Genomic DNA, 24572 nt, shown 5'->3' with positions numbered 1-24572 from the left:
AAAAGCAGCAACTTTTGAGATTTCAACCCTCACTTCCGGTGTATCGAAAGGTGAGGCCAAAACAAAATGAGCAGGAAGTTTCCGGTGGGCAAAACGGTAATAACAATTTGAAGAAACAGCTGCTTCTCAGCAAAAGGTTGACTGTTTGCTCAATGCAAATTTGCATGAATTTTATCCATTCCAACAACGATTACAACATACTCCACACAAACCTTATCTGGAGGACCGCAGACCACCGCATGTTTCTGTGCAAGAGCCGCGAAAGCCGCATAACGAGAACATGCCACAATACAATTGAGCGAATCAAAAACAAAACAAAACCTTCTAAAGCTATACTAGGCTGAAGAAGACAACGAAAGAGAAAATAAGAATGGATATGGGGTGGAAGGAGTGGACATTGGGGAAAACAGTGAGGGTATAATCAACTGAACAAAAAGATGAATGAAGCATGATATAACCCACCGAGACAGAGACAGAGACAGGAAAGAAAGAAAAGGAGAGAGCGAGAGAGCGAGAGAGCGAGAGAGCGAGAGAGCGAGAGAGCGAGAGAGCGAGAGAGCGAGAGAGCGAGAGAGCGAGAGAGCGAGAGAGCGAGAGAGCGAGAGAGCGAGAGAGCGAGAGAGCGAGAGAGCGAGAGAGCTCCTCTCGTTAAAAAAGAAGTAAAACTTCAATGACAAGTACACCAGCAGTGACAAAAAAAAACGAGAGGGGGAGCACTCGGTTGAGTGCAAAACCTCCGCCGCCAATACTGCTGGGTCACTTAAGTGAACCTGATATCCTATTCATTGTAGGTCAAAACGGATCAGACTCTACTGAACCACGATTGAACAAACTAAACGAGATCTACACGCATGGAGAAATGCCCAAAAAATAAAATCGAAATTTTTTTGAAAAAAAAAAAAAGGTGCAAAATTTGTTTGTTTTTTTGTCTAACAAATTTTTTTGTTGTTGGAAATCACTGAAAACATGTAGAAATGCAAAAAAAAAAATTCAAATAAAATCGAAATTTTTTTGAAAAAAAAGTTGCAAAATTGTTGTTTTTTTCTCTTACAAATTTATTTATTTTTGGTTGGAAATCACTTAAAACATGGAGAAATGCAAAAACAAAAATTCAAATATTTTTTCAAAATGGCCACAAGAGCGGCCATATTGGACTTTGGACGAAGTCCAAAATCTAACGGCATGATCCTTGGACCATACCGAATCCCCCCACCAAGTTTCGTCGAAATCCGTCCAGGAGTTTTTCCGCAATACTGTTCACAAACAAACAAACAAACAAACAAACAGACAGGGGTGAAAACAGTATAAACCTCCATCCATCATCGATGGCGGAGGTTAAAAATCCAATATGAGCAGTGAGGGATGAAGAAAGGGAGGGAGGAGGCAGAGATATGGAGGATGGCGAGGGAGTGATTGAGAAAGGGAGGGGCGGGGAAGGATTAAGAAAAGGAGGGGAGGGGCAGAGATATGGAGGATTGCAAGGGAGTGATCGAGAAAGGAAGGGGCGGGGAGGGATCCAAAAAAGGAGGGGCAGGGAGGGATCCAAAAAAGGAGGGGCAAGGAGGGATCCAAAAAAGGAGGAGGAAGGGAGGGATCCAAAAAAGGAGGAGCAGGGAGGAATCCAAAAAAGGAGGAGCAGGGAGGAATCCAAAAAAGGAGGAGCAGGGAGGAATCGAGAAAAGGAAGGGCAGGGAGGGATCGAGAAAAGGAGGGGCAGGGAGGGATCGAGAAAAGGAGGGGCAGGGAGGGATCGAGAAAAGGAGGGGCAGGGAGGGATCGAGAAAAGGAGGGGCAGGGAGCGATAGAGAAAAGGAGGGGCAGGGAGCGATAGAGAAAAGGAGGGGCAGGGAGCGATAGAGAAAAGGAGGGGCAGGGAGCGATAGAGAAAAGGAGGGGCAGGGAGCGATAGAGAAAAGGAGGGGCAGGGAGCGATAGAGAAAAGGAGGGGCAGGGAGCGATAGAGAAAAGGAGGGGCAGGGAGCGATAGAGAAAAGGAGGGGCAGGGAGCGATAGAGAAAAGGAGGGGCAGGGAGGGATCCAAAAAAGGAGGGGCAGGGAGGGATCCAAAAAAGGAGGGATCCAGAAAAGGAGGGGCAGGGAGGGATCCAGAAAAGGAGGGGCAGGGAGGGATCCAGAAAAAGAGGAGCAGGGAGGGATCCAGAAAAGGAGGGGCAGGGAGGGATCCAGAAAAGGAGGGGCAGGGAGGGATCCAGAAAAGGAGGGGCAGGGAGGGATCCAGAAAAGGAGGGGCAGGGAGGGATCCAGAAAAGGAGGGGCAGGGAGGGATCCAGAAAAGGAGGGGCAGGGAGGGATCCAGAAAAGGAGGGGCAGGGAGGGATCCAGAAAAGGAGGGGGCAGGGAGGGATCCAGAAAAGGAGGGGGCAGGGAGGGATCCAGAAAAGGAGGGGGCAGGGAGGGATCCAGAAAAGGAGGGGCAGGGAGGGATCTATAAAAGGAGTGCAGGGAGGATCTATAAAGGGATCGAGAAAAGGAGAGCAGGAAGGGATCCAGAAAAGGAGGGGCAGGGAGGAATCTATAAAGGGATGAGAAGGATGGGAGGGATCCATCCAGAAAAGGAGGGGCAACGAGATATCTATAAAGGAATGGGAGAGTGGTGAGGATGTGGAGGGATCGAGAAAGATTGAGAAGGTTCTGTTGCAAACAGGAAGGAGCAAGCCACATGAACCACATATACCTTTCATCAACCGAAACACCAAATGTGAAGCACCTCATATTCCCCCTCTCTCTCTTACCTGTGTGAATATCTTAACCTCTCCTTGTCCTTCTCCCCACCTCCTGTCCTCCTGCTGGCCTGTTGGGAAGAGAAGGCTTTGGTAGAATGCCAGAGAATTAGTATTCAGGAATATTACTCAACTAAAAAGTAAAATAAATGCAACAAGTTCCAAAATTTTGATTTCGTTTTGCAATGCCCTTTTATCATTACACGATATATACTCAGCCCAGGCAATTATCAGCTTCCCTGGTCTCCCTTTGTTTCCAAGAGCCAACCATTTATTTTCTGAACAATGAGCTGCAGAACTACCAACTGGCAATTGCACAGCCTTTTCGCCAAAGTTAATCACAGAGCAATGAGATCTTACCTCCTTACTGCGGCTCGTCCGCCTTGTGCCACTCTGTCTGCTGTTATGCTCTGCAAGTTAAACCACAACAAAATGGATATTGTAAATACAAGATACAAAACCTGACCAAATTAAAGTTTTTCTATCTATATCTGTGAATTATATATGCATAACTTCATCAGTAATTAATCAGTTGCTATTTGTATCGGTGGTTTTATACTTGACATCCTTCCAAACGATGCTGTGCACAATTATCATAATCGATTATTCTTGATGATATATCATGTCCTAATATCAATCAGGTGACTTAACTGAATGTTTAAGTGATCAATGTTTCTACAAACATCAAATTTGTTTCACACATTCTCCGTTCAAACCAAGTGGTATGTCGACAATAAAGTGGAGCAACACAACAGTTAAACGCAGCTCCAGAGCGACCTCGTCCCGGTTAAACGCAGCTCCAGAGCGACCTCGTCCCCGTTCAAACGCAGCTCCAGAGCGACTTCGTCCCCGTTCAAACGCAGCTCCATAGCGACCTCGTCCCCGTTCAAACGCAGCTCCATAGCGACCTCGTCCCCGTTCAAACGCAGCTCCAGAGCGACCTCGTCCCCGTTCAAACGCAGCTCCAGAGCGACCTCGTCCCCGTTCAACGCAGCTCCAGAGCGACCTCGTCCCCGTTCAACGCAGCTCCAGAGCGACCTCGTCCCCGTTCAACGCAGCTCCAGAGCGACCTCGTCCCCGTTCAACGCAGCTCCAGAGCGACCTCGTCCCCGTTCAACGCAGCTCCAGAGCGACCTCGTCCCCGTTCAACGCAGCTCCAGAGCGACCTCGTCCCCGTTCAACGCAGCTCCAGAGCGACCTCGTCCCCGTTCAACGCAGCTCCAGAGCGACCTCGTCCCCGTTCAACGCAGCTCCAGAGCGACCTCGTCCCCGTTCAACGCAGCTCCAGAGCGACCTCGTCCCCGTTCAACGCAGCTCCAGAGCGACCTCGTCCCCGTTCAACGCAGCTCCAGAGCGACCTCGTCCCCGTTCAACGCAGCTCCAGAGCGACCTCGTCCCCGTTCAACGCAGCTCCAGAGCGACCTCGTCCCCGTTCAACGCAGCTCCAGAGCGACCTCGTCCCGATCACAAGGCGATGCATTTTGCACGATGATTCAACATCCATTTGGGTTCACTCAAGTTATAATCTAACAAAAACGGTTTTCATGTTTGTATAGCAAAGGTGGTGTTAAATTATGCTGTGCATTACATTTGGTACAAATCCATTGATGATGTAAATTTCACATTGTTGGGACAGGCAGGATAAATTACATATGACCAGCAGGTGGGATATTATCATGTGACCTGTATCAATTCATTCTCTACTTTCTCACCACCTGTTCCGACGAGCCAGGGTGAGCAGAACATTTGAACATGCACTTGCACGTCCACGTCCTCTGGCAAGTTCAAACGACCGACTGATCAGTCAGTTTGTTTGGTTAAACAGGGACGAGTGTGGAACACAGGGAGAGACAATTTATGGAATGTGCCAGGACAGGTGGGGAGATTTGCAGAGAAAGGTGAGTTGCGAGTCATGGCAGCACAACCAGGGAAGAGAAGAGTCAGCATTCTGGCACGAGATGTCAGAGGGTTGATTTTTTGGAGATTTGTGGCACACAACCGAGGGGAGAACCAAAACTTAACTCACACACTTTGGGTATGGATTACATCAATGGATGAATGGGTTTTGTGCGAGTAATGATAATTAGTGTGCCTAGCAATTTACTTTTTTCCCACCTTCGATAGTGCCGAAGTGTTGACAGAGAGCTTTGGAGCAAAAAGACCACAAAGGCCACCAAGACACGCATTATGAATGTGTGGATATAGCATTACAGCTGGTAATTTTCACAGTGGAGCTGAAGGAACTACAGACATTAAAAAAAATACATCCGACAAATCTCACACACTCTGCCCGAAAGGATCACGTGGAAAACTCTACCATCTACTTTCTCAACAATCCCCTTGAGAGGTTCAGTCACTCAAACCTTTGGGTCTCACTGTCAGCAATGATCTTTGTTTGGGAAACCATATTTCAAAGTTGGCCACCAAAGCCAGTCGCCGACTGGGCATCCTCTGTTGTATAAAGTCCACCGTTGGCACACAGACTCTTTTCCAACATCCACAGCTTGATGGAGCGCTCCCTTCTGGGCTGGCTCCCCTGCCTCACATCTTGCTCAGCCTGACACCGTGCAAATAAGGAGCTTCAAAACTGTTAGAATCTCCCACGACGAAGATGAATCGATGAGCTCATCACTTAACGATCGCCAACAGGTCGGTGGTCTCTTTGTTGTCTCCTGCCTCCTTTCTGGTCTTGCACCCTCTTCTCTATCTGTGCTTTATATCCCCCAGGTTGTTGCAGGGTGCACACGGTCCACCATCAACCCCTTTCTAATGAAACCACCCAAATTGAGGATCACTGCTCACCTCCACTCATTAGTTCCTTTTTTTGTCCAAGCTGTGGAACCAACTTTAACATCCTCTTCAATCTCATTCTTCGCTCCAGGTCTTCAATACAGCTGTTCACCACCAGCTCAGATCATTCCCAATCCAAAACCATGAACAGGTGAGCAAAATTACACAAATCTGCTTCACCAGTGGGCAAACTACACAAAGATCGGCCAAAATGACTTCAAAACATCAATGAAAACTGTCAAATAATCCAATGAGACATTGAATGTTACGTTTATTTAGGTAAGAACATCATCCTGAAAAACAATACCCTCATATAAAACATCTTTTTTCAGACGTACTCTACCGGTCAAAAGTTTCAGATCACCCCCATTTTTCCAGTTTTTACTGAAATTTAAGCAGTTTAATGTTTCAATGTACTCTGAAATTAAAGCATAGAACAAATAAACAATTGCAGATAATAAAGAAATCATGGAATCGTTTTGTTGAACAAAATTTAATCTAAATTTTTGACTCCTCAAAGTAGTCACCTTTTGCAGATGTAACAGCCGAATACTCGTGGCATTTTTTCCACAATTGAAATCAAATATTGTTCATAAAGTTCTTCCCAACACTGTTGCAGAAGTTCCCACAAATGTGTTGCACTTGTAGGTTGCTTTGCTTTCACCATTCTGTCCAGTGCATCCCAAACCAGCTCGATGGGGTTTAAGTATGGAGACTGTGCTGGCCATTCCATGATTTGAAGCCTACTATCTTGTTCTTTTCTTCGAAAGTAGTTTTGACATAGCTTGGAGGTATGTTTTGGGTCGTTAGCTTGCTGTCAGATGAACCCCTGACTAACTAGGCATGGCGCTGCAAAATGCTGTGGTAGCCCTTTTGGTTCAGGGTGCCAGTCACTCTGTGCAAGTCGCCGACTCTGGATCCAGCCAAAAGAGCCCCAGATCATCACGCTTCCTCTGCCATGTTTGACAGTTGACGTCACACACTGAGGAACCATCCTTTCACCTACTCGACGGCACACAAAAATCCTGCGTGATGAACCGAAGATTTCAAATTTGGATTCATCGGTCCATAAGACCTTCTTCCAGTTTTCAGTAGTCCACTGGCAGTGCTTCATGGCCCAGGCAAGCCTCTTTTTCTTATTCTGCCATCTTTGCAATTGCTTTCTTACTGCCACTCGACCTGTCAAACCTGCAGCTCGAAGTCTTCTCTTCACAGTTGAAACTGAGACTTCCTTACTTCGACCAGTGTTAAGCTGTGCTTGAAGCTGCTGTCCTGTGAGCCGCCTTCACGCAAGCTGTTGACTCTCAGAAACCTGTCTTCTGATTGTGTTGTGGCTTTGGGTCTGCCAGACCTTTTCCTGTCAGTTTCCTCCAGTTCCCAAGTGCCTTTTGATGGTGTAGGAAACTGCACTCACTGACACCATGGCTTTGTTTGAAATTTCTCAAAAGGAAAGACCTACACTTTTAAGGGTTATAATGGTCTGTCTGTCTTCCTTTGTTAATTGTCTTTTTGTCACATTTATGATAGCAATATTCTCCAAATAATGCTTCAAAGAGTGTAACAACACAGTCTGTTCCAACACTGCTTTTATATATACTGTGACGTCCATGGGACTTGAACAGTCCCGCCAACGTAGAACGAGCCGAAACGATGGAGGCGGTTTATTTTTTGATAACCCAAAGATTGTGGTTTTAATCGCTCGACAGCAAACGGGACGAGGAAGGTGGCACGAGTCGCTTTTCACCAAGTTAATAATGTTTATTTCTCTAACAAGAACGATAACACTGGTCAACAATTTTTTACTTTCTGAATGTTGTCTAGATTTCTACAAGTGAATTAGGGTATTCTGGCACTGCTGAATCAGGAAATGGCATCCGTTTCTCTCCATCAGGTCAGGTTTTTGTGCTAAGTTGATTTGAAAAAAATCAGATCTTGTGACAAAATCAATTACATTTTTGTGGCATTATCAGCTGATTTTTGTCAACACATATCATCCTAAACATGTTTTTAAGAAAAAAAAATGTTTTGCCAACAACATTTATTGATTACATGATAGAAACATCGATTACTGTCATCTGAATGGTGGGCATTGATAAAGGTAAGTACAAGTAAATTGCATGTTGCGTCACCACTGTTCAAACTTCAGGGCTTGAACTTCCGTTTCTTCGAACTCCTGGAATGTTCAGCGGCAGGGAGGTCTCTCTTCAGATTCCAACAGTAGTCAGCCATCATGACTGCGTCCCAGCGACCCTGATACCTGGTCTCCATCTCCTTCATGTCCTGATGGAATCTCTCCCCCTGCTCGTCACTCATTGAACCCAGGTTCTCAGGAAACCGGTTCATATGTGAAAATAGGTAGTGCATCTTGATGCTCATGTTGCAGCCCAGGTTTCTGAAAGCAGTCAGCATGTTGTTGACAAGTTCTGCGTAGTTTCTGGCCTTATTGTTGCCAAGAAAGTTCTTCACTACCAAAACAAATATGTCTTCCATGCTTCCAGTTCCACTTCGTTCATTGAGTTTTTGAACTCTGGATCTCTGATGAGCTGACGGATCTGAGAACCATCAAAGATGCCAGCTTTCAACTTCTCCATGGTCAATCCTGGAAAAGCCTGGCACAAGTAAGTGAAGCAGTCACCATCTTTGTCCAGAGCCTTGGTGAACTGCTTGATTAAGCCGAGCTTGATGTGCAGCGGTGGGAAGAGTATTCTGTCTCTGTCCACCAGAGGGTCGTTGATGACATTCCTTTCTTTGCATGGCACCAATTCCTCCCGCACAGGCCAGTCCTTCTTCGTGTAATGCTGAGCATGATCCCTACTATCCCACATGCACAGAAAACATGGGTACTTGGTGAAGCCAGACTGTTGTCCCAACAAAAAGTTCACCATCTTCAGGTCAACACAAATAAACCACTTATGCTGATCATAACCAATTTTCTCCAGCACGTACTTCACCTTCAGTGTAGTCGAGTGAGCGATGGGTACAGAGGCAAACTGGTTGCCGTTGTGTAGCAGAACACATTTCAGTGATCGCTTGCTGCTGTCAATGAACAGTCTCCAATCTTTGGGTTCGTACTGTGGCACTCCAAGCTTGAGCAGAAGCTGCGCAATATCAGCACAGTACACCAAGTCCTTCTCTTCAGAGAAAAAACGGAGGTACTCTTGATGCCTGTTGCGGAAGAAGCTGATGCGAGCACTGTCAGAGAGGAGGTTTTTTTCCTTCAATCTGGATGCCAACAGTTCGGCAGAGTCCTTTGACAAGCTGAGGTCGCGAACTAGATCATTCAACTCCTTTTGGGAAAATGGATGTGGAGCATCATCTTCAAGAACCACTTCTTCTTCTTCATGTCCTTCAACACTGGAGGCATCTTCGTCACTAATGTCAGGAAGTTCGCCGAAGATAGGCACTGGAATTGCATCACAATTTATGCTTTGCCTCACCAATTTTTGGAAGATTTTGAGGTTTTATGACTTCAAACTGATCCCTTTTCGACATAATCACCCAGAACTATCGTACCTGAATACTTCTTGTCATTAAAATAATTATTTCAAATCAAAACAATTATTTGACATGACATTTTACCGCCACCAACTTCTTCTAAAATGCTCCACACATGCGTACATGTGAACAAAAATGTAAAAAACGACATGTGGCCATATCTCAAAAACTTGACCTGATTGAACAAAACGAATGTGAGTTTTGGATTCAGCGCATCAGATTCGTCCTAAATCAGCTTAAAAAATGCAGACAACAAATTTGTTGTTGACCAGTGTAATAAGACTCGGCAAGAGGAGGGATCCGGGGCGATTTGACGGGATGGTGGTGTGGGTTCGGGCGTGGGGAAAACACAAACAATTCCAATGGGTATACAAATCTCAAACCCTCTCAGGCACCAGGTACACACACACGCACACACAAAACGTAGCTGGTGGTCAGGCTTGCCCGTGGTGTCGACGTAACAGTCACTGGATTGGTGCCGGACGAGCTGGCTTTGCGCTCGTCAGGGGCAAGAGACACGGTGCCGCCGAGGTTCCGTCAGCCCTTCCGCGCAGAGCCGCGGTTTCCAGCCTGTGAGCTCCAACCAGCCACCGTGGTGCTGTTCCTAGTGGTGTCGACCTCCTGGTGTAGGCCCAAGTCCGCTCACAGCTGCCAGGGAGCCAGTTCTGGCGCCAAGATGCGAGCAGGAGAGGGAGGCAGGTCCGTCCGCCGTTCGGTCCCGTACTCCGAGCCAGCAGAACTCCAGAGCCAACCGAGGTGAGGCACGAGGCACAGCAAGGCCACGAGACACGACGAATCGAGGAACGAACCAGCACAACGAGAGAGCGCGCTCAGAGACAAACAGCCTCGACCAGACGCTTTCTTTTTATCACTCTTCTCCTCTTCTTCTCCCGAACAGAACGTTTTTATACTCGAGTCCTCGTCACTTCCAATCGAGCCCTTTTATTGGCCCTCCGCCGTCGCCTTCCGCCAATCGTGATCAAGGGGCGGCCCATCCGCAGCACTGTCCTGTTACGTCACGGCAAGCCGAGAGGGAATACTAAAAGGGGATACGCATACACACTTACCCTAACCCGTCTCCCTATCTAATTACGTGACAATTATCATTTCCCCTTTAAAGAAATGGACATTTACTCGACAACTTATCACCACTGAATTGCTTATTATTATATCGAGATCCTGGTACAACTCGAACAGCAAGGCATACCTAATTAAACATCCTAATTACCCTTTGAATGCATACCCCCCCCCCTCAGACGTAACAATACAGAGGGTTTGTAACTAATCAACAAAAGTTGGGACACCTACAGGAATTGTTTGCATCAACTTTCAAGGCATAATTTACTTCCATTGAAGCAGATGCTAACCCATTACTTGTTCCCTGAAAAGGGACTTTTTAACCTCTGAAATTTACATTATTTTTCAGTTTTTGGTAACCAAACTTTTCTTTTTTTTAAGCTCTGGCAGTTTACCGCTCAGCTTCGTTCCATTTCAGGTAATTCATTGGACGTGAACTGCTTAAATTTCAGTAAAAACTGAAAAATGGGGGTGTTCCAAAACATTTGACCCCCTTTTGTCAGTACACTGGTATTCAGCTTGGGTCAGAGCTGATCCCTGTCAAACCCGAAATGGAGGCTCTTCACCAGCACGTGCACACGAAGGCAAAATGGTGCCGTCGCTCGTAGTATGTCATTCTATATACAGCACACAGGCCAGAGCTTGCAGAGACATTAACAACCTGCAACCCTCAACCCAGTCCCAGGGGACTGCTCTGAAAATCTATTGATGACAACAGACGAGTTTGTCTGTGAAGTCCGGCACTTCTAAGAGTTTGACTCAGACGTCCTTCATCGATTGGTGCTCCCTGAGCAGGACAGACAGGTATTTCACTCCATGATAAGAAAGTGAGAGAAATTTCAAGTTCTTGAGGGCAGTTAAAGACCGTCGACATCACCGACGAGGACACTCAATCCAAGCGAGTCATTAATTACAACTTAAAGAGTAGCTCATCCTGTTAACGTATTAAAATATACAATCTTAACATTTGAAATTTACATCTGCTGTGATATTTAACCGAATCTTTGTAGCCTGCTGTTGAATAAAGTATTTTCTCCAATGATGTTCTTTACATTATGACACATATTTATTGGTGTTTTCATCAGTTCGAGAAATATATTGTTCCGGTTATGGGGGTGGATAGAATGATTTAATAAGGAAGTCAAGCATTGCGTTGAGTTGCTTGGTCCATCGAAGGGTTGAAGCATCTCGATGTAACTAAGTCAAGCAACCTGTGAGCTTAAGTGTTATGTGTCACCAGACGAGGGGTGGTGAGGTGTTAATTAGCTCAAGGAGTAAAATTAGTCCCCCAGTAAGTGATTGCCCTCTGTGATTTTTCCCGATGTTTTTCATATTGCCAGCAAGGCAGTGAAGCTGGGAAACACGTCCCTGAAACGACAACAAACAGGAAGCCCCGCCTTCCCAGGTTTGGGAGTGAGGAGGCCATGACCCAAAGGCGGAGGAGAGAGAGCACCAGGAGAGGGGAGTGATCGAAGGGCATTGGACAGGCGAAGGTGCATGAGAGGCTGGCACGTGCCACAGTGGGATTGTGGAAGGCTCCCGTCTGGTTCAGCAGGAGCACGCACGCACACACGAGCACGCACGCACACGGGGTCGGTGTGATAACTGCACGAGGCAGGTGGTGCGTTTGAGGAGAGGAAGGCTGGGACATTTGGAGCCTTCGTGTGGAAAGCTGCTGAAGCACCATTTTGCGCGTGTGCCCGGCTACGGGTGAGGGCACCATTTTGCCTGCGTGTGCACGTGCTGGTGAAGGGTCTCCATTACGGGTTCAACAGGGATCAGCTCTGACCCAAGCTGAATACCAGTGGACTTACAAAAGAGGTCGTTTTTCATTTTGTCACCCTTTGTGTTTGCGTCCGTGTGCGAGGCCTCGGCCGGAGGAGTTATTTATTTATTATCAGTATTACTACTCCCTTTTACCTCATAGTGTTGGAAATAAATATTTGTGAATGTTCATTAAATGTATTCCTTTTGAAGACATTGTATTCGTGCAATTGTCGTGGGTTCGCGGATTAAACCCCGTAATCCTCCTTCCGTCCTCCATTCCGAGTACTCCTTCGTCGTTCGCCATTGCCCTCTGCCATACCCTTCGAGCACGTGTTGAAACCGATGTTGATCAACATGTCCGCCTCCTCGTAATAAGGAACCACTTGGCAGTCCTGGGAGGTTTGTTAGTGTTAACCACCTGGCACCGACAAATTTGGGCCACCGCCCACGATATTATATAATTTTGCTTTTATGCTGGAACACAAGGTTAACCAACTTGTTAGTTAAATTGTGATATCATTTGTTTGCAATTACATTTCCATCTGAAAGTCACTCTAATTAGAGAGGGACCCAAACAAGAGTGTGGGAGGTGTGGGGTTGTTGTCTGTGTTCAAGCTTGTCACAGTTATGCCAGCTTTGCAAGCGGAACCACACAGAGAAAGGCAGGGCTCAACATTAACGGTTGTCCGACTGTCCAACAGACAAGTAAAAACTTCATTGAACCTGCATGAAGGACAAGCCACCTTTACCATCGAGCAGTTTAATAAACTCGATATATCTTAACCTCAAACGTAGTTGTTGTCGTTGACTCGCCCCAATCAGTTCTGCCCGTAGCACGGATATAGCCGATCAATCTTCCAGAAGCAACCTAATGATCACTCACATCTAAGATGGTGTGTGCTTGTCTTCCACAATGTGTATTATTGCGTGTGGAGCGGCCTGGCAGAGGTGGCAGGTGTCGTTGAGTAAATGTATGCATATCGACTCTATGACACAACCTCAAAGTCCTCAAACGTAGTCAAATGTAAATCCTATTGGTGCAACAACAGAGTGATTAGCAGTGACCAAGAGGATAATTGGAGACATGACCACTCCTGTGCACCAGTCAAAATATATCTTGTACTAGTGAGGATGGAGACCGATCTTGCAGCTGGGGTCTGAGCAGGCTGGTGAAATGAGCTGCTTCCCTCAGCTCTGACTCGCACAAACCGCTACTTGTCTCAACTCTCATATAACCTCTTCTCTCCTATCGCCGCCCTTCATCTCTCCTCCTTGTACGTCTTCTCGTATAGACGGTGTGTGGGACGGAATCTCGTTCTCCTGAGACGGTACAATCCTGCGTAACGAAACAAGCTTCGCCAATTCCGTTACTGTTACAATTCCGAGAGAGAGAAGCCATTGTGGAGCTTTATTGTGCCAATAACTACTCCATCACAATTGCTCAAAGAGCGTTTCTGGTCAAGTTGCGTTTGCGAACGTGTTCCACACTGAATTCAATATTGCGCCATGTTGAAGCACACAGGACAGCTGGCAATGTGGCAGATGCAAAAATGTCAGAGAGAAGGAATTCAGTAAACAGATCGAGTCCCATCACAGTACTTGCTGCACGACTTGTTGGTAACGAGTGTTGTCTGGCACACAAAAACATCGTCTCTGCCCCACTGATCAGCAGTTAGGAGAAGGAGGTTTGCAATCAAGAACAATAAATTTAAAGAAAGTAGCACACTGACCCTGTGACGTGACGCCATAAACACATAAATTGTTATGCACATGACCATATAAAGGCATAAATCTCAGTCTGCAAAGACCTGAGTGCCACACAGTTGTCATCCTCGTCTGGAGGTTACGTGTCAGCATAATTTATGTGCATGACGTCAGTGTCATGTCACAGGGTCAGTGTGTTTGTGTGTGTCTCATGTGTCAAGCTATGTCTATTCCAAAGTCCGTTTGGAAACCATATCAAGTGGTTTCAAAACTAAACACCACTAGGAGAGTGAAAACGATGCGCAAGAAGACCATGAAAGTGGAACTAAGAAATGAAGCCTGGAGAAGTGATACGTACTGTGGCCATAAGAGCGTGAGGGAGAGCGGGAAACCGAACGCGATGCAGAAACCCGTGCCTTGTTACGACAAGGAGAGGAGGGTGATGACAAGGCAGCCCGAGGAAAATGTGTCTGGAAACAGAAAACAAACAAAATCCATCTGTTTGATGTGAAAAAAATTTTTTAATGAGAAACATTTTAAACGAGATGGTATTCATGGAATACTTACCCCGCGCAGTCTTGAGAACGAGTTGGTGCCAGCCAACTCTTCTGGGTTTTTTTTTTTTTTTCATTTGATCCAATATGGTGCCAGAACAGTGATCGATGATGTCACTTTTATCAAACAATATTTCCCATGGGTAATTGATCGGTTTGCGGTTTCAACAATTGAAGATAATTTTTTTTTTCATATTGACCGGATCAAGCGTTGCACACGTTGAATTGTATCATAATGAAGAAAGCGATGACATCAGTAACAAATCCTATTCCCCATGCAGAATACTTGACAATGAGCCATGTGTAAATGCTTTCCATTGAGTGGTTTGGAGATATAGAGGTGCAATTTTTTTCAGTTTTTCCAAGATGGGGTCTGTACCATGTGACCTTCGACGTCATAATTACAACTGCAAACTTCTGCAGGAGGAGGCACATCTATTTGGGGAATTTGGTGTCAATCGGAACAACGGTTACTGAGAAAATGAATTTTAGAAATGCAGACGCACATATGGCACACGGACAAAATTATTATATTTGGGTGAATATCAGGATCCAGATCTGACCTATCAGTGGGATACAAAATGTAAACTGTTCAGCCTGGCGGAGATACGTTCTCCACTGAGTACCGTTCTGGTGTATTTCTGGGATAGTAGGATAGTGAGACCTAGTACTTCCACAAAATGAAGCTCAACTATTTTTAGGGGGAGGGTGGGGGTGGGATTAGGTGGAATTTTTTTTTTTTTTTTTTTCGAATACATGGTCACGTCTCGTGGAAGAGCTGGGACACAGAACAGATCGAGATGACATATCAAAGGGAAGAGTAGGAGAAATAGGAAACACCAACAGCAGTGTGGAGGGAGAAAGTAGAGGGAGGTGGACAAACAAGGGATGTACAGGTAAAGAATGCAAGGGATGGACAAGATGGATACAGAAGAAAAAATTTGGGAGGGGCGGGAGGTGGTTTAACGGGTGGAGAAAAGATCATGGTTTTGGATGGGGAGTGACGTGAGATGGTGGAGAAGAGAGCAGCTGTGTTGAAGACCTGGAGCAAAGAATGAGATTGAAGAGTGTGGAAGGTGGATCCACAGCAGATGTCAATTCAGCATCTGGCTTACCCGAGAGAGATCATGGCTGAGAAATAGGAAAAAAGAGACCTAAAAGTTTGAGTGACTGAACCTCTGAGAGAAAGAGAGCGGCGTGTGTGTATTTTCTCAGGATTGAAAGACATTCCAAATGTTTGACCAGTTTGTGATTTTGTCAAGGTCTGAGGAGAGAGAGAAGAAGCTGCAGCCTGCCTGACAGAAGGATGAGAGATGTCACGGCAGAGAGTTGTCATCAGCAAAGAGATTGAGGATTTTGTCAGTCAGTGAGATCACTTGTGAACATTAGGAATAAAATGGAAACTATAACATTGCCTTGTGGTACACTTCAGCCTTGACAGGGAAAGGAGATGAAAGGTTCCTGTTGAGAGCCACATGTTGGCTACGAGAGTAAAGGAAGTCAGTAATCCAAGAGTAGAGTTGGTCTTGGATTCCATCAGCAGACAGTTTGGACAGCAAGGTGGGATGCCAGACTGTATAAAAAGCTCGAGATATGCCCAGAGAGATAGCAGATTAAAAAAAAAAAAAAAAACACGAAAGTTGCGTGCGGACAAACAGAGACAGACAGACAGATAAGCAAACAAACGGACCCAAATGCAATACCCTCTGAATCCTTCGGCGAGGGTAAAGACGCTTCCAAAACGAATTGTAAAAAGCCTTACTCTGCTTTTTACTCCATCAGGAACAACGCATTCAATATTCTTCTAATTCATAATTAAAATCTCTTCCTTTCATCTTTCACAAAGCTTATTCCCCAAAAAGCATCCTCACTCCCAAATGCTTAGTTTATCCAGTCTGGGAATTCTGAGGCGTCAATCTTGCAGAGGCTGTGTGCACATGACAATAATTTCCCTTTCACGTCTATTCAGAGTCAAACGCCTCCCTGTCAGTAACCCCCACCCCCATCTGCTCACCCCATTCTGCCCCTTCTCAGTGTTCACCTCACCCTGCGCGCATGCATGCACACGCTCACGCGCCCAAAGAACCCCGGCCATACAGCTGTGCTCCCTTTGCTCGCGGTGATGGTAACCTGCTACTTTTAATGGTAGCCTCCTACTCCAAGAAATAAGGAAACCCCTGTGTGTGGGCCTCTAACATCCGAGGCCTCCACCACAACTGACAGATTTCTCAATTCAGGCCGCTGACGATAAACCGGACATCATCTGTTTAACAAAATCTATCCTCCCACAGGACATCCCTGACTCCTTCGTGTCTCCCCCTGGCTACTGTCTCCTCCAGTTTGATCGATCTGAAACCTGCCCTGGCAGCGGAGTTGCACTTTCCATTAAAAACTCCATTTCCCACTCTTATACCTCCCAAACCCCTGGAGTACCTCTGGCTGTGACTGCCCCTCCTCTGCCACCTAATGTTTGTCTGTGTGACGTACTCTGTACTCAACAGTGACTACCACCCTCCCCAACAGTGACGACTCCATCAATACCCCTCTCTCAGATGACATGGACCAAGTTTTAATTACCCATCCACAGGGGTTTCCTTGGAAGCCGGTTACCGGCGACCCGCAGCTGTCTACTCAGAGAAAAAAAATGTCAAAGGTCGCTGCCGCCGACTTCAGCGGCCATTTTTCGATGTTTTTTTTTGTCACCACAACATCTCTACACCCCCTGTTTTGAAATCCGAGATGAAAGCACGAGTATTTCGATAAAAGCGGGCTTACTTTTACTGTTAGTACTCTCGCCAGGTTGAGCACAACACGGACCTAAAAATAACACAAGCAGCTAAAACACGCCTCCTGCAATAGAGAGTTCTCTGCTTTCGCTTCGTTTGGACTGTTGGCCTGATACCCTGATACCATACAGCAATGACCTCAAGAAAATAAACTTTGTAGGCCTCACAGTTTTGGTGCCGAAACGATGGCATCGAAACGAAAATCCGTTTGACTTTGGATTTTCGAAGAAGTCCAAAGACATGGGAGGTAAGCTTCTGGCCATCAGTAATTGGTCGAAACTTGCACTCTCACGAGTGAGACGTTGTTGTTGTTTCACGAAACACGCGTTTCACCTCGTCCAACTTGGACAACATTGTTTTGAAAGTTGAGGATGCAGAATGTTTGCAGCACAAAAATATCTAATAAACTTTTTGAATGTGAAATCTCATTTATGAATTAATTTTTCTTTCTACAAAACATACATCGTGACTCAGATTCCCAAAGGACTTGATTTTAATACTAAAGATTGATTGAAATATTGTTTACCGGGATACGAGTTTGTCATTGGTTTGACAGCAGAAATGCAAGATGAGTATAACTCCGAGAATGTTTTGTATAGATATCAAAAAGATCACACTTCCTTGATTACTGGAATTAAATAATATCACTACAAGTCGATTACTTCAATCAAACTTGAGATCCTGATGTACACAGAATTTGCAGTGTTAATAGTTGGGTTTGCACATTTTACCCAACATTATTATAATGATCTAATCCTTCGTGCTAACAGCATTCATACAGCAAACCCTGAACACTCACAGAAGTGAAATGGAACATGGTTTCCTTTATGAATGCTAGTTCATCTTCACTATTATTATGTAACACACTTACTTCAGATTGCTCACTGTACTCCACCATGTGCAGTATCATCTACCTATTAAGAACTAAGGTATGGCCCAAATGTTGCTAAAATGCCTCTCTTTTAAAGTGCTTAGATACTCCATCTTCCAGACACCTTGGTGTGCCCTAAACCATGGCCTTAAATTAATGAACCCTGTTTAAAAGCTGCTTGAACTAACTAAACAGTATAGCTGAATTTCAGTCAACCAGTTAGTCAGTCAGTATGTTAATACAACGACATCCAGTATAGGCCAAACCACCTGTTTTTGTGAAGTTTTCCACCCCAACAGAATGATAATATGAGAACTATTTCATGTCAGAAATCATGCGAGAATGCATCTCCAGCCATCGGGGATCCTTCGGCTTCCAGGGCCCGCCTCGGGCCGTGGACCCCGGCCATACAGCTGCGCTCGCTTCGCTCGTGGTGATGGTAACCTGATACTTTTTAATGGGAGCCTCCTACTCCAAAAAAATAAGGAAACCCCTGCATCCAGCAATTTCAATTGTCACGATGAAACTTGAGTGAGTGTTAGTACCTCTCTCACTCGCCATGGCACTTGAATGAATGACTGCTGTGACTGAATGTGTGTACTTTCTGACCCAGATTTCTCCCGACAGCAAATCCTAACTTCTGGACTTGGTGATGACCAACTTTCGCACAAATGCCTCCTGCTCTTCCTCTGCCCCAATTGGCTCATATGATCATGTGCTTGTGAAGGTAAACATCTCTGTGGCCATTTTCAGAGAACAGCCTCAGCGCCGGCAATTCTGGAAGTTCACTCAAGCAAACCGGCAGGGACTGCAAGCAGCCATCTCTCTTCAGGACTGGTCTCGAATATGCACCGCCGCTAATACTAATTCAGCCTGTGAATTTTAACACAGAAACCTGCTCTCCCTTATGCACAGATTCATCCCATCTTGTCTTCAGTTATCTTATCCATCCTCCCATTGTGGTGAAGCAGGACACTGAATCCTGTGGTGATCACGTATCTGCTTCAAAACAACTTGCATTCTCCTCATGGAAGGCAAATCCCACTGAAGGCAACATCAGATCATTCCCCAAAGCCCACAAATATGTCGTTGTCTCAATCTCTCTCAGGACAGCCAGAAAACATCTGTCCAACATCAAGAATTTACTTTCAAACTTGTCTCGCTCCTCAAAAAACTGGTGGTTCCTTGTCAAGTCTGTCGCTGGAGTACGCTCCGCTTCAATCCCTTCCATCACTTCAAATGGCACCATTGCCGACTCCGCTCATGAGAATGCCTCAATTGTGTGTTTGCTTCAAAATCTTGTGTCTCTAACCACCCCCCCCCCCCCACAACCCCACTCTCTATGCACCCATCATTCCCAGCTGTACCTGACTGCTCCTGAATTCAGCGTCTTTTGGACCTGAGAATGAGAAGCTTCTGGAAACCTTGGACTCCAAGTCTGCAACTGCACCGGACGGCATCACCTCACGTGTCCGAAAAACCTGCTCTGCTGCTCTTGCAATCCTCTCTCTGTCCTTTTCACCCTGTCATTTACCAAAGGTCATATTCCATATACTTGGACGTCAGCCAACATCAATGCTTCCGGTTCCGGTTCGAGAGCAGCGAGAGGTCTCCTTTGGGGCTCCCTGCTGACGTTCTCAAAGCTAAGTTTCTGGTTGTTATTTGTCCCGTTTTAACTGTTTAATTTTCTCACCTACATGTTACTGTGTTGCTAGTTCGGTTTTGTTTCAAAAATTGTGCTATTTTGTGAGTATTTTTGTCGACGTTCTTACCTGTGCTTGAGGCCTAGGCCTAGGCTTGAGGCCTACCGGTTCCACTCGGTGTTCGATCGTTTTTTTTTTTTTGTTTTTTTTTGTTTTTTCTCCCCATTACCTTCAATTTCTATCCTCCCCATTACCTTCAATTTTGATCCTCCCCACTTTCCAAACATCCCCCATTCTACCCCCGATAATCCACCCAAGCCCACTTCCTTCATTTCTCCTGCTTTCCTTCCTGAAAGTCCCTGAAATGTCCATCTTCTCTTCGCCATGTTCCCCGTCCCATCCCCATCCCTCTCCCTTCCACAGTTCACCTAATGTGTCTGTTCCCCACTGTTTTGTCCCTTCCACTCCCGCCCCTCTTGTCTCATGCCTCCTTGCTGTGAGTTGTGTGTTTGCTCTCATACGAGCCTCGACCAAGGTATACAAAAAAAAAAAAAAAAAATGCATTACATAAAAATAAAAATAAAAAAGGTGCAAAAACTGAACCCCTTAACAACAAACCTATCAGCTTCCTTCCAATCATAAGCAAGATCATGGAATCAATCATTGCAGTTGATATGAATCAATTCCTTTTCTCCAATGACCTCATCTCAGATCGTCAATTAAGATTCAGACCTGGTCAATCTACCTGGGACATGCTGCTTCGACTCTCGCAAGAATGGATGGAGGTCCTCAATGTCAGACATGAGATCAGGGCCATCTCTGTGGACATACAGCCATGGCCAAAAATATTGGCATACTTGCACTTTTTTCAAATAACTCACAATTTTCTCCCCCCCCCCGCCCCTCCCCACAAAAAGTTGATATTGACAAAAGTATTTGGTTTCCACAATTTTTTATTCCACTGCTATTACAAAGCCTTTGTTTTTGATTCAGGACTAAATATATCCAATTAAATCAAACAAATAAAAAGACATGGCATTGACAAAATTATTGACACCCTCGATGTAATATTTGGTAGTACAGCCTTTGGACAAAATAACTGCAGTCAAGCGCTTCCTATAACCATGAATGAGCTTCCAACTCCTCTCGACTGGCAGTTCAACCCACTCTTCTTGTACAAACTGCTCCAGTTCTCCAAGATTTGAAGGGTACCTTCTCCCAACTGTTGTTTTCAGATCTCCCCACAGATGTTCAATGGAATTTAGATCTGGACTCGTTGCTGGCCACTTCAGGACAGTCCAGCGTTTTGTCTTGAATCAATCCTGGGTGCTTTTTTAAGTGTGTTTGGGGTCATTGTCCTGCTGCAATGCCCATGACTTTCGACAGAGACCCAGCTTTCTGACACCGGGTTGAACATTGTGCTCCAAAATGCCTCCTTGGTAATCTCCCAATTTCATGGTGGCATGCACACTTTCAAGGCAAAAAGTGCCAGAGGCAGCACAGCAACCCAAAACATTACTGAACCTCCTCCATGTTTGACTGTAGGGAAGGTGTTATTCTCTTTGAAGGCTTCATTTTGTTTTCTGTAAACATAGAGATGATGTGCTTTACCAAAAAGCTCTAATTTGGTCTCATCTGTCCACAGGACATTCTCCCAGAAGGATTTCGGCTTCTTCAGGTGCGTTTTTGCAAACTCCATTTGGGCTTTCAGATGTCTCTCTCCCAGCAGTGGGGCTCGCTCGTCTCCCCTACCATAGAACCCCCTTTCATTGAGTTGGTGACGGATGGTGCGAGTTGAAACTGTTGTACCTTGTGTCTGAAGGTCAGCTTGAATCTGTGTGGCACGTGATCGAGGTGCTTTCTCCATCATTCGAACAATCCTTCGCTGCAATTTTGGATCAAGTTCTCCCTTGCGGCCACGTACAGGGAGGTTGGCTCCAATGCCATGGGCCTCAAACTTCCTGACAACATTGCGTACGGTGGACACAGTTACATCAAGGTCTCTGCAGATGGAGTTGTAGCCTTGAGATTGTCCATGCTTGGCTACAATCTTGTGTTTGACCTCCTCAGACAATTCTCTGGTTTTCTTTATTTTCTCCACGCTCATTGCGGTACACGCAGTGACACAAAACAGCAGAATGACTCCTTTTCTCTATTCAAACTGGTTGAATGAGTGATTTTTATATTGCAGACACCTGCAACTCACCACAGGTGAGTTCAATTCCAAAGTAAAGGAGAATCAACTGCTTGAAATCCAATTGTTTCGAACAACTTCCGAAAAGGTGCCAATAATATTGTCTGGGCCATGATAGGATTTCTGTGTGGAAGAAGCTAAGATGTAGTAATTTTTATCAGCTTTGTTTTGTTTACTCCACTGCAAAGCAAAGAAATACATTTGTGGATTCCAAAAGATTTTTAAATTTCAACAATTTTCTGGAAGAAATGGTTCATGATTTGAAAAAGTGCAGCTGTCAATATTTTTGTCCACGACTATAATAGAGCTTTCGATACAGTCTGGCATCCCGGCCTACTCTCCAAACTGTCTGCTCTCTCTATCGAGTGCAGCTTCTGGCTGCTGGTTACATCATTGGTTGGGACGCGGCTGTGCCGCTGATGCAGTGTGCCGCTGATGCAGTGTCCCCCCTTACCAGTACACTGGTGCTCATTTTGCCGACCTCGGAAGGATGACAGGCTGAGTCAACCTCCTGGTGTATTTTTAATTCAGCGGCCAACGGGGCTTGAACTCAGGACCCTAGGATCCCAAGCCACCACCCTAACCACTAAGCCAACACCAGGCTCAACTGTCTGCTATCCACACCCTATACAACATACCCTGCATCACATCACCCCCTTTTGCAAGTCGTATACAACATAACATAGCACGCCCCCCCTCCCCTTCATCAAATCCCTCCCCCACTCTCACATGCCTTTTTCAACACACCTCCACCTGAAAGCCCCCCTCTCGCATGTTCTCCACAACACACCCCACCTCAAAGCCCCTCTCTTGAATGTCCTCCACAACATAGCCCCACCTCAAAGCCCCCTCTTGCATGTCCTCTACAACATACCCCCACCTCAAAGCCCCCCTCTTGCATGTCCTCCACAACAAACCCCAACCTCAAAGTACCCCTCTTGCACATTATACACAACATGCCCCCGCCTCAAGTCACCCCCCTCTTGCATGTCCTCCACAAATCTTGTATTTCATAAACTTAAAAAATGAGTATTCCTCACAAGATACATTTTCGTGAAAAAAAGAAATAAAAATTTTTTTTTTAAAATAGAACGAGCAGCACACACCATAAATAAATAAATAAACCACACAAACAGTGTCCATGTATCCCTTCTATCCTACGAGTAGGCCGCAACCTGCGATGTCGTCAAACGGCTCGCGTTTCGCCTTAAAAACGTCCAACGAACACGCAAACGTGGGCTACATCAACACGATGATGAAAAAAGATGACTCCGTTGGATTTACCTCGACGGCATCCGCTTCAGAATCGCCACTCTCGGAATCCTCATATCGAACCAAGCTCGCCATGAGCAATGGCGACCAAATGGCAGCTCTGCAAAATGCAGAAATATTCTCACTCATACCACGTTCGACCGACTCACACGGTTAACTCGAGAGCCTTCTCTGCTCTACCATTTGTGGCACACATCTTCGTTTGGAAAGGCCGAATAACTCCGAGACGAAAAAAACCAAACGTAATAAAATGGGACCACAGCTTGGCTATATATAACCATTGCGGTACAGCGTGGAGTGCGATCCCCGACGTCGGTCGCTGCTGACTCTCCCCGTTGACATACGCATGACGTCACTCAGGTCACTGGCACGAGTCAAGGATGCGAGCAGAATCTTCTTCCTCCGACACCTCTTCTTCTTCTTATCCCTCTTCTTCTTCTTCTTCTTCTTCACCGGCTGAGCCGCGAGGCCCCAAAAACGCCACACACCCGTACTCATGGTGACAACCAACAACGAAAACTCTTGAATCGGTTGGCGCTTTTTCACCAGGTTCCTGAAATAACAAACGGATTATCTGCCTGGGGTTGGCTTAATGGCCAGAGTGGTGGGCTTGGGATCTCAGGGTCCTGAGTTCAAATCCCACTTGGTTGTTGAATTAATACCTGGTGGGGTTGACTTTACCTGTCATCCTTCAAAGGTCGGCAAAATGAGTACCAGCTTGTTGGGATCTTGTGTCGGAGTGGCGACCCGTCCGGGATTGTGCCCAATAGCCAAGGAGACTGCTTAGGCAGCACCAATGCTCCACACAGAGTATGGTCGCTATGGATGGATGGATGGATGGAATGGATGATGTGCCTGGGGTTGGCTTAATGGCCGGAGTGGTGGGCTTGGGATCTTAGGGTCCTGAGTTCAAATCCCACTTGGTTGTTGAATTAATACCAGGTGGGGTTGACTTTACCTGGCTTGTTGGGATCCTGTGGCGGAATGGCGACCCGTCCGGGATTGTGCCCAATAGCCAAGGAGACTGCTTGGGCAGCAACAATGCTCCACACAGAGTGGGGTAGCTATGGATGGATGGATGGAATGGATTATGTGCCTGGGGTTGGCTTAATGGCCGGAGTGGTGGGCTTGGGATCTTAGGGTCCTGAGTTCAAATCCCACTTGGTTGTTGAATTAATACCAGGTGGGGTTGACTTTACCTGGCTTGTTGGGATCCTGTGGCGGAATGGCGACCCATCCGGGATTGTGCCCAATAGCCAAGGAGACTGCTTGGGCAGCAACAATGCTCCACACAGAGTGGGGTAGCTATGGATGGATGGATGGAATGGATTATGTGCCTGGGGTTGGCTTAATGGCCGGAGTGGTGGGCTTGGGATCTTAGGGTCCTGAGTTCAAATCCCACTTGGTTGTTGAATTAATACCAGGTGGGGTTGACTTTACCTGGCTTGTTGGGATCCTGTGGCGGAATGGCGACCCATCCGGGATTGTGCCCAATAGCCAAGGAGACTGCTTGGGCAGCAACAATGCTCCACACAGAGTGTGGTAGCTATGGATGGATGGACGGATGGATGGATGGATGGAATGGTTGGAATGGATTATGTCCAGTATGGATGTGAGATCGCTGATGGACTTGCACTGGAAACAATATGGATGTTTTTCGGATCTGTTCCCTGCTTGA

The 24572-nt window shown here is 46.0% G+C and overlaps 1 protein-coding gene across 2 annotated transcripts in view; it reads right to left on the bottom strand.

The window, feature by feature from the left end:
• LOC147029198 (uncharacterized) overlaps window positions 1–23192 on the bottom strand; it is a 116207-nt gene extending 93015 nt beyond the window's left edge. For both annotated transcript variants that reach the window (XM_085880146.1, XM_085880147.1), the window contains exons 1-4: window positions 22907–23192; window positions 13933–14044; window positions 3102–3151; window positions 2754–2812 (exon numbers count right to left, since the gene is read on the bottom strand). In XM_085880146.1, coding sequence (XP_085736272.1) covers window positions 2754–2812; window positions 3102–3151; window positions 13933–14044; window positions 22907–23023 — 338 coding nt within the window. In that variant the 5' untranslated portion in view covers window positions 23024–23192. The remainder of the gene's footprint in view (window positions 1–2753; window positions 2813–3101; window positions 3152–13932; window positions 14045–22906) is intronic.
• Between the last annotated feature and the right edge of the window lie 1380 nt (window positions 23193–24572).

Source organism: Eptatretus burgeri, chromosome 4 (genome assembly GCF_056783735.1).
Source record: "Eptatretus burgeri isolate ZD-2024b chromosome 4, Ebu_testis_v1, whole genome shotgun sequence".
In the NCBI taxonomy this organism is placed as follows: Eukaryota; Metazoa; Chordata; class Myxini; order Myxiniformes; family Myxinidae; genus Eptatretus; species Eptatretus burgeri.
The sequence above is the reverse complement of the archived record's forward strand: the minus strand, read 5'-3'. Positions and strand labels throughout refer to the sequence as shown.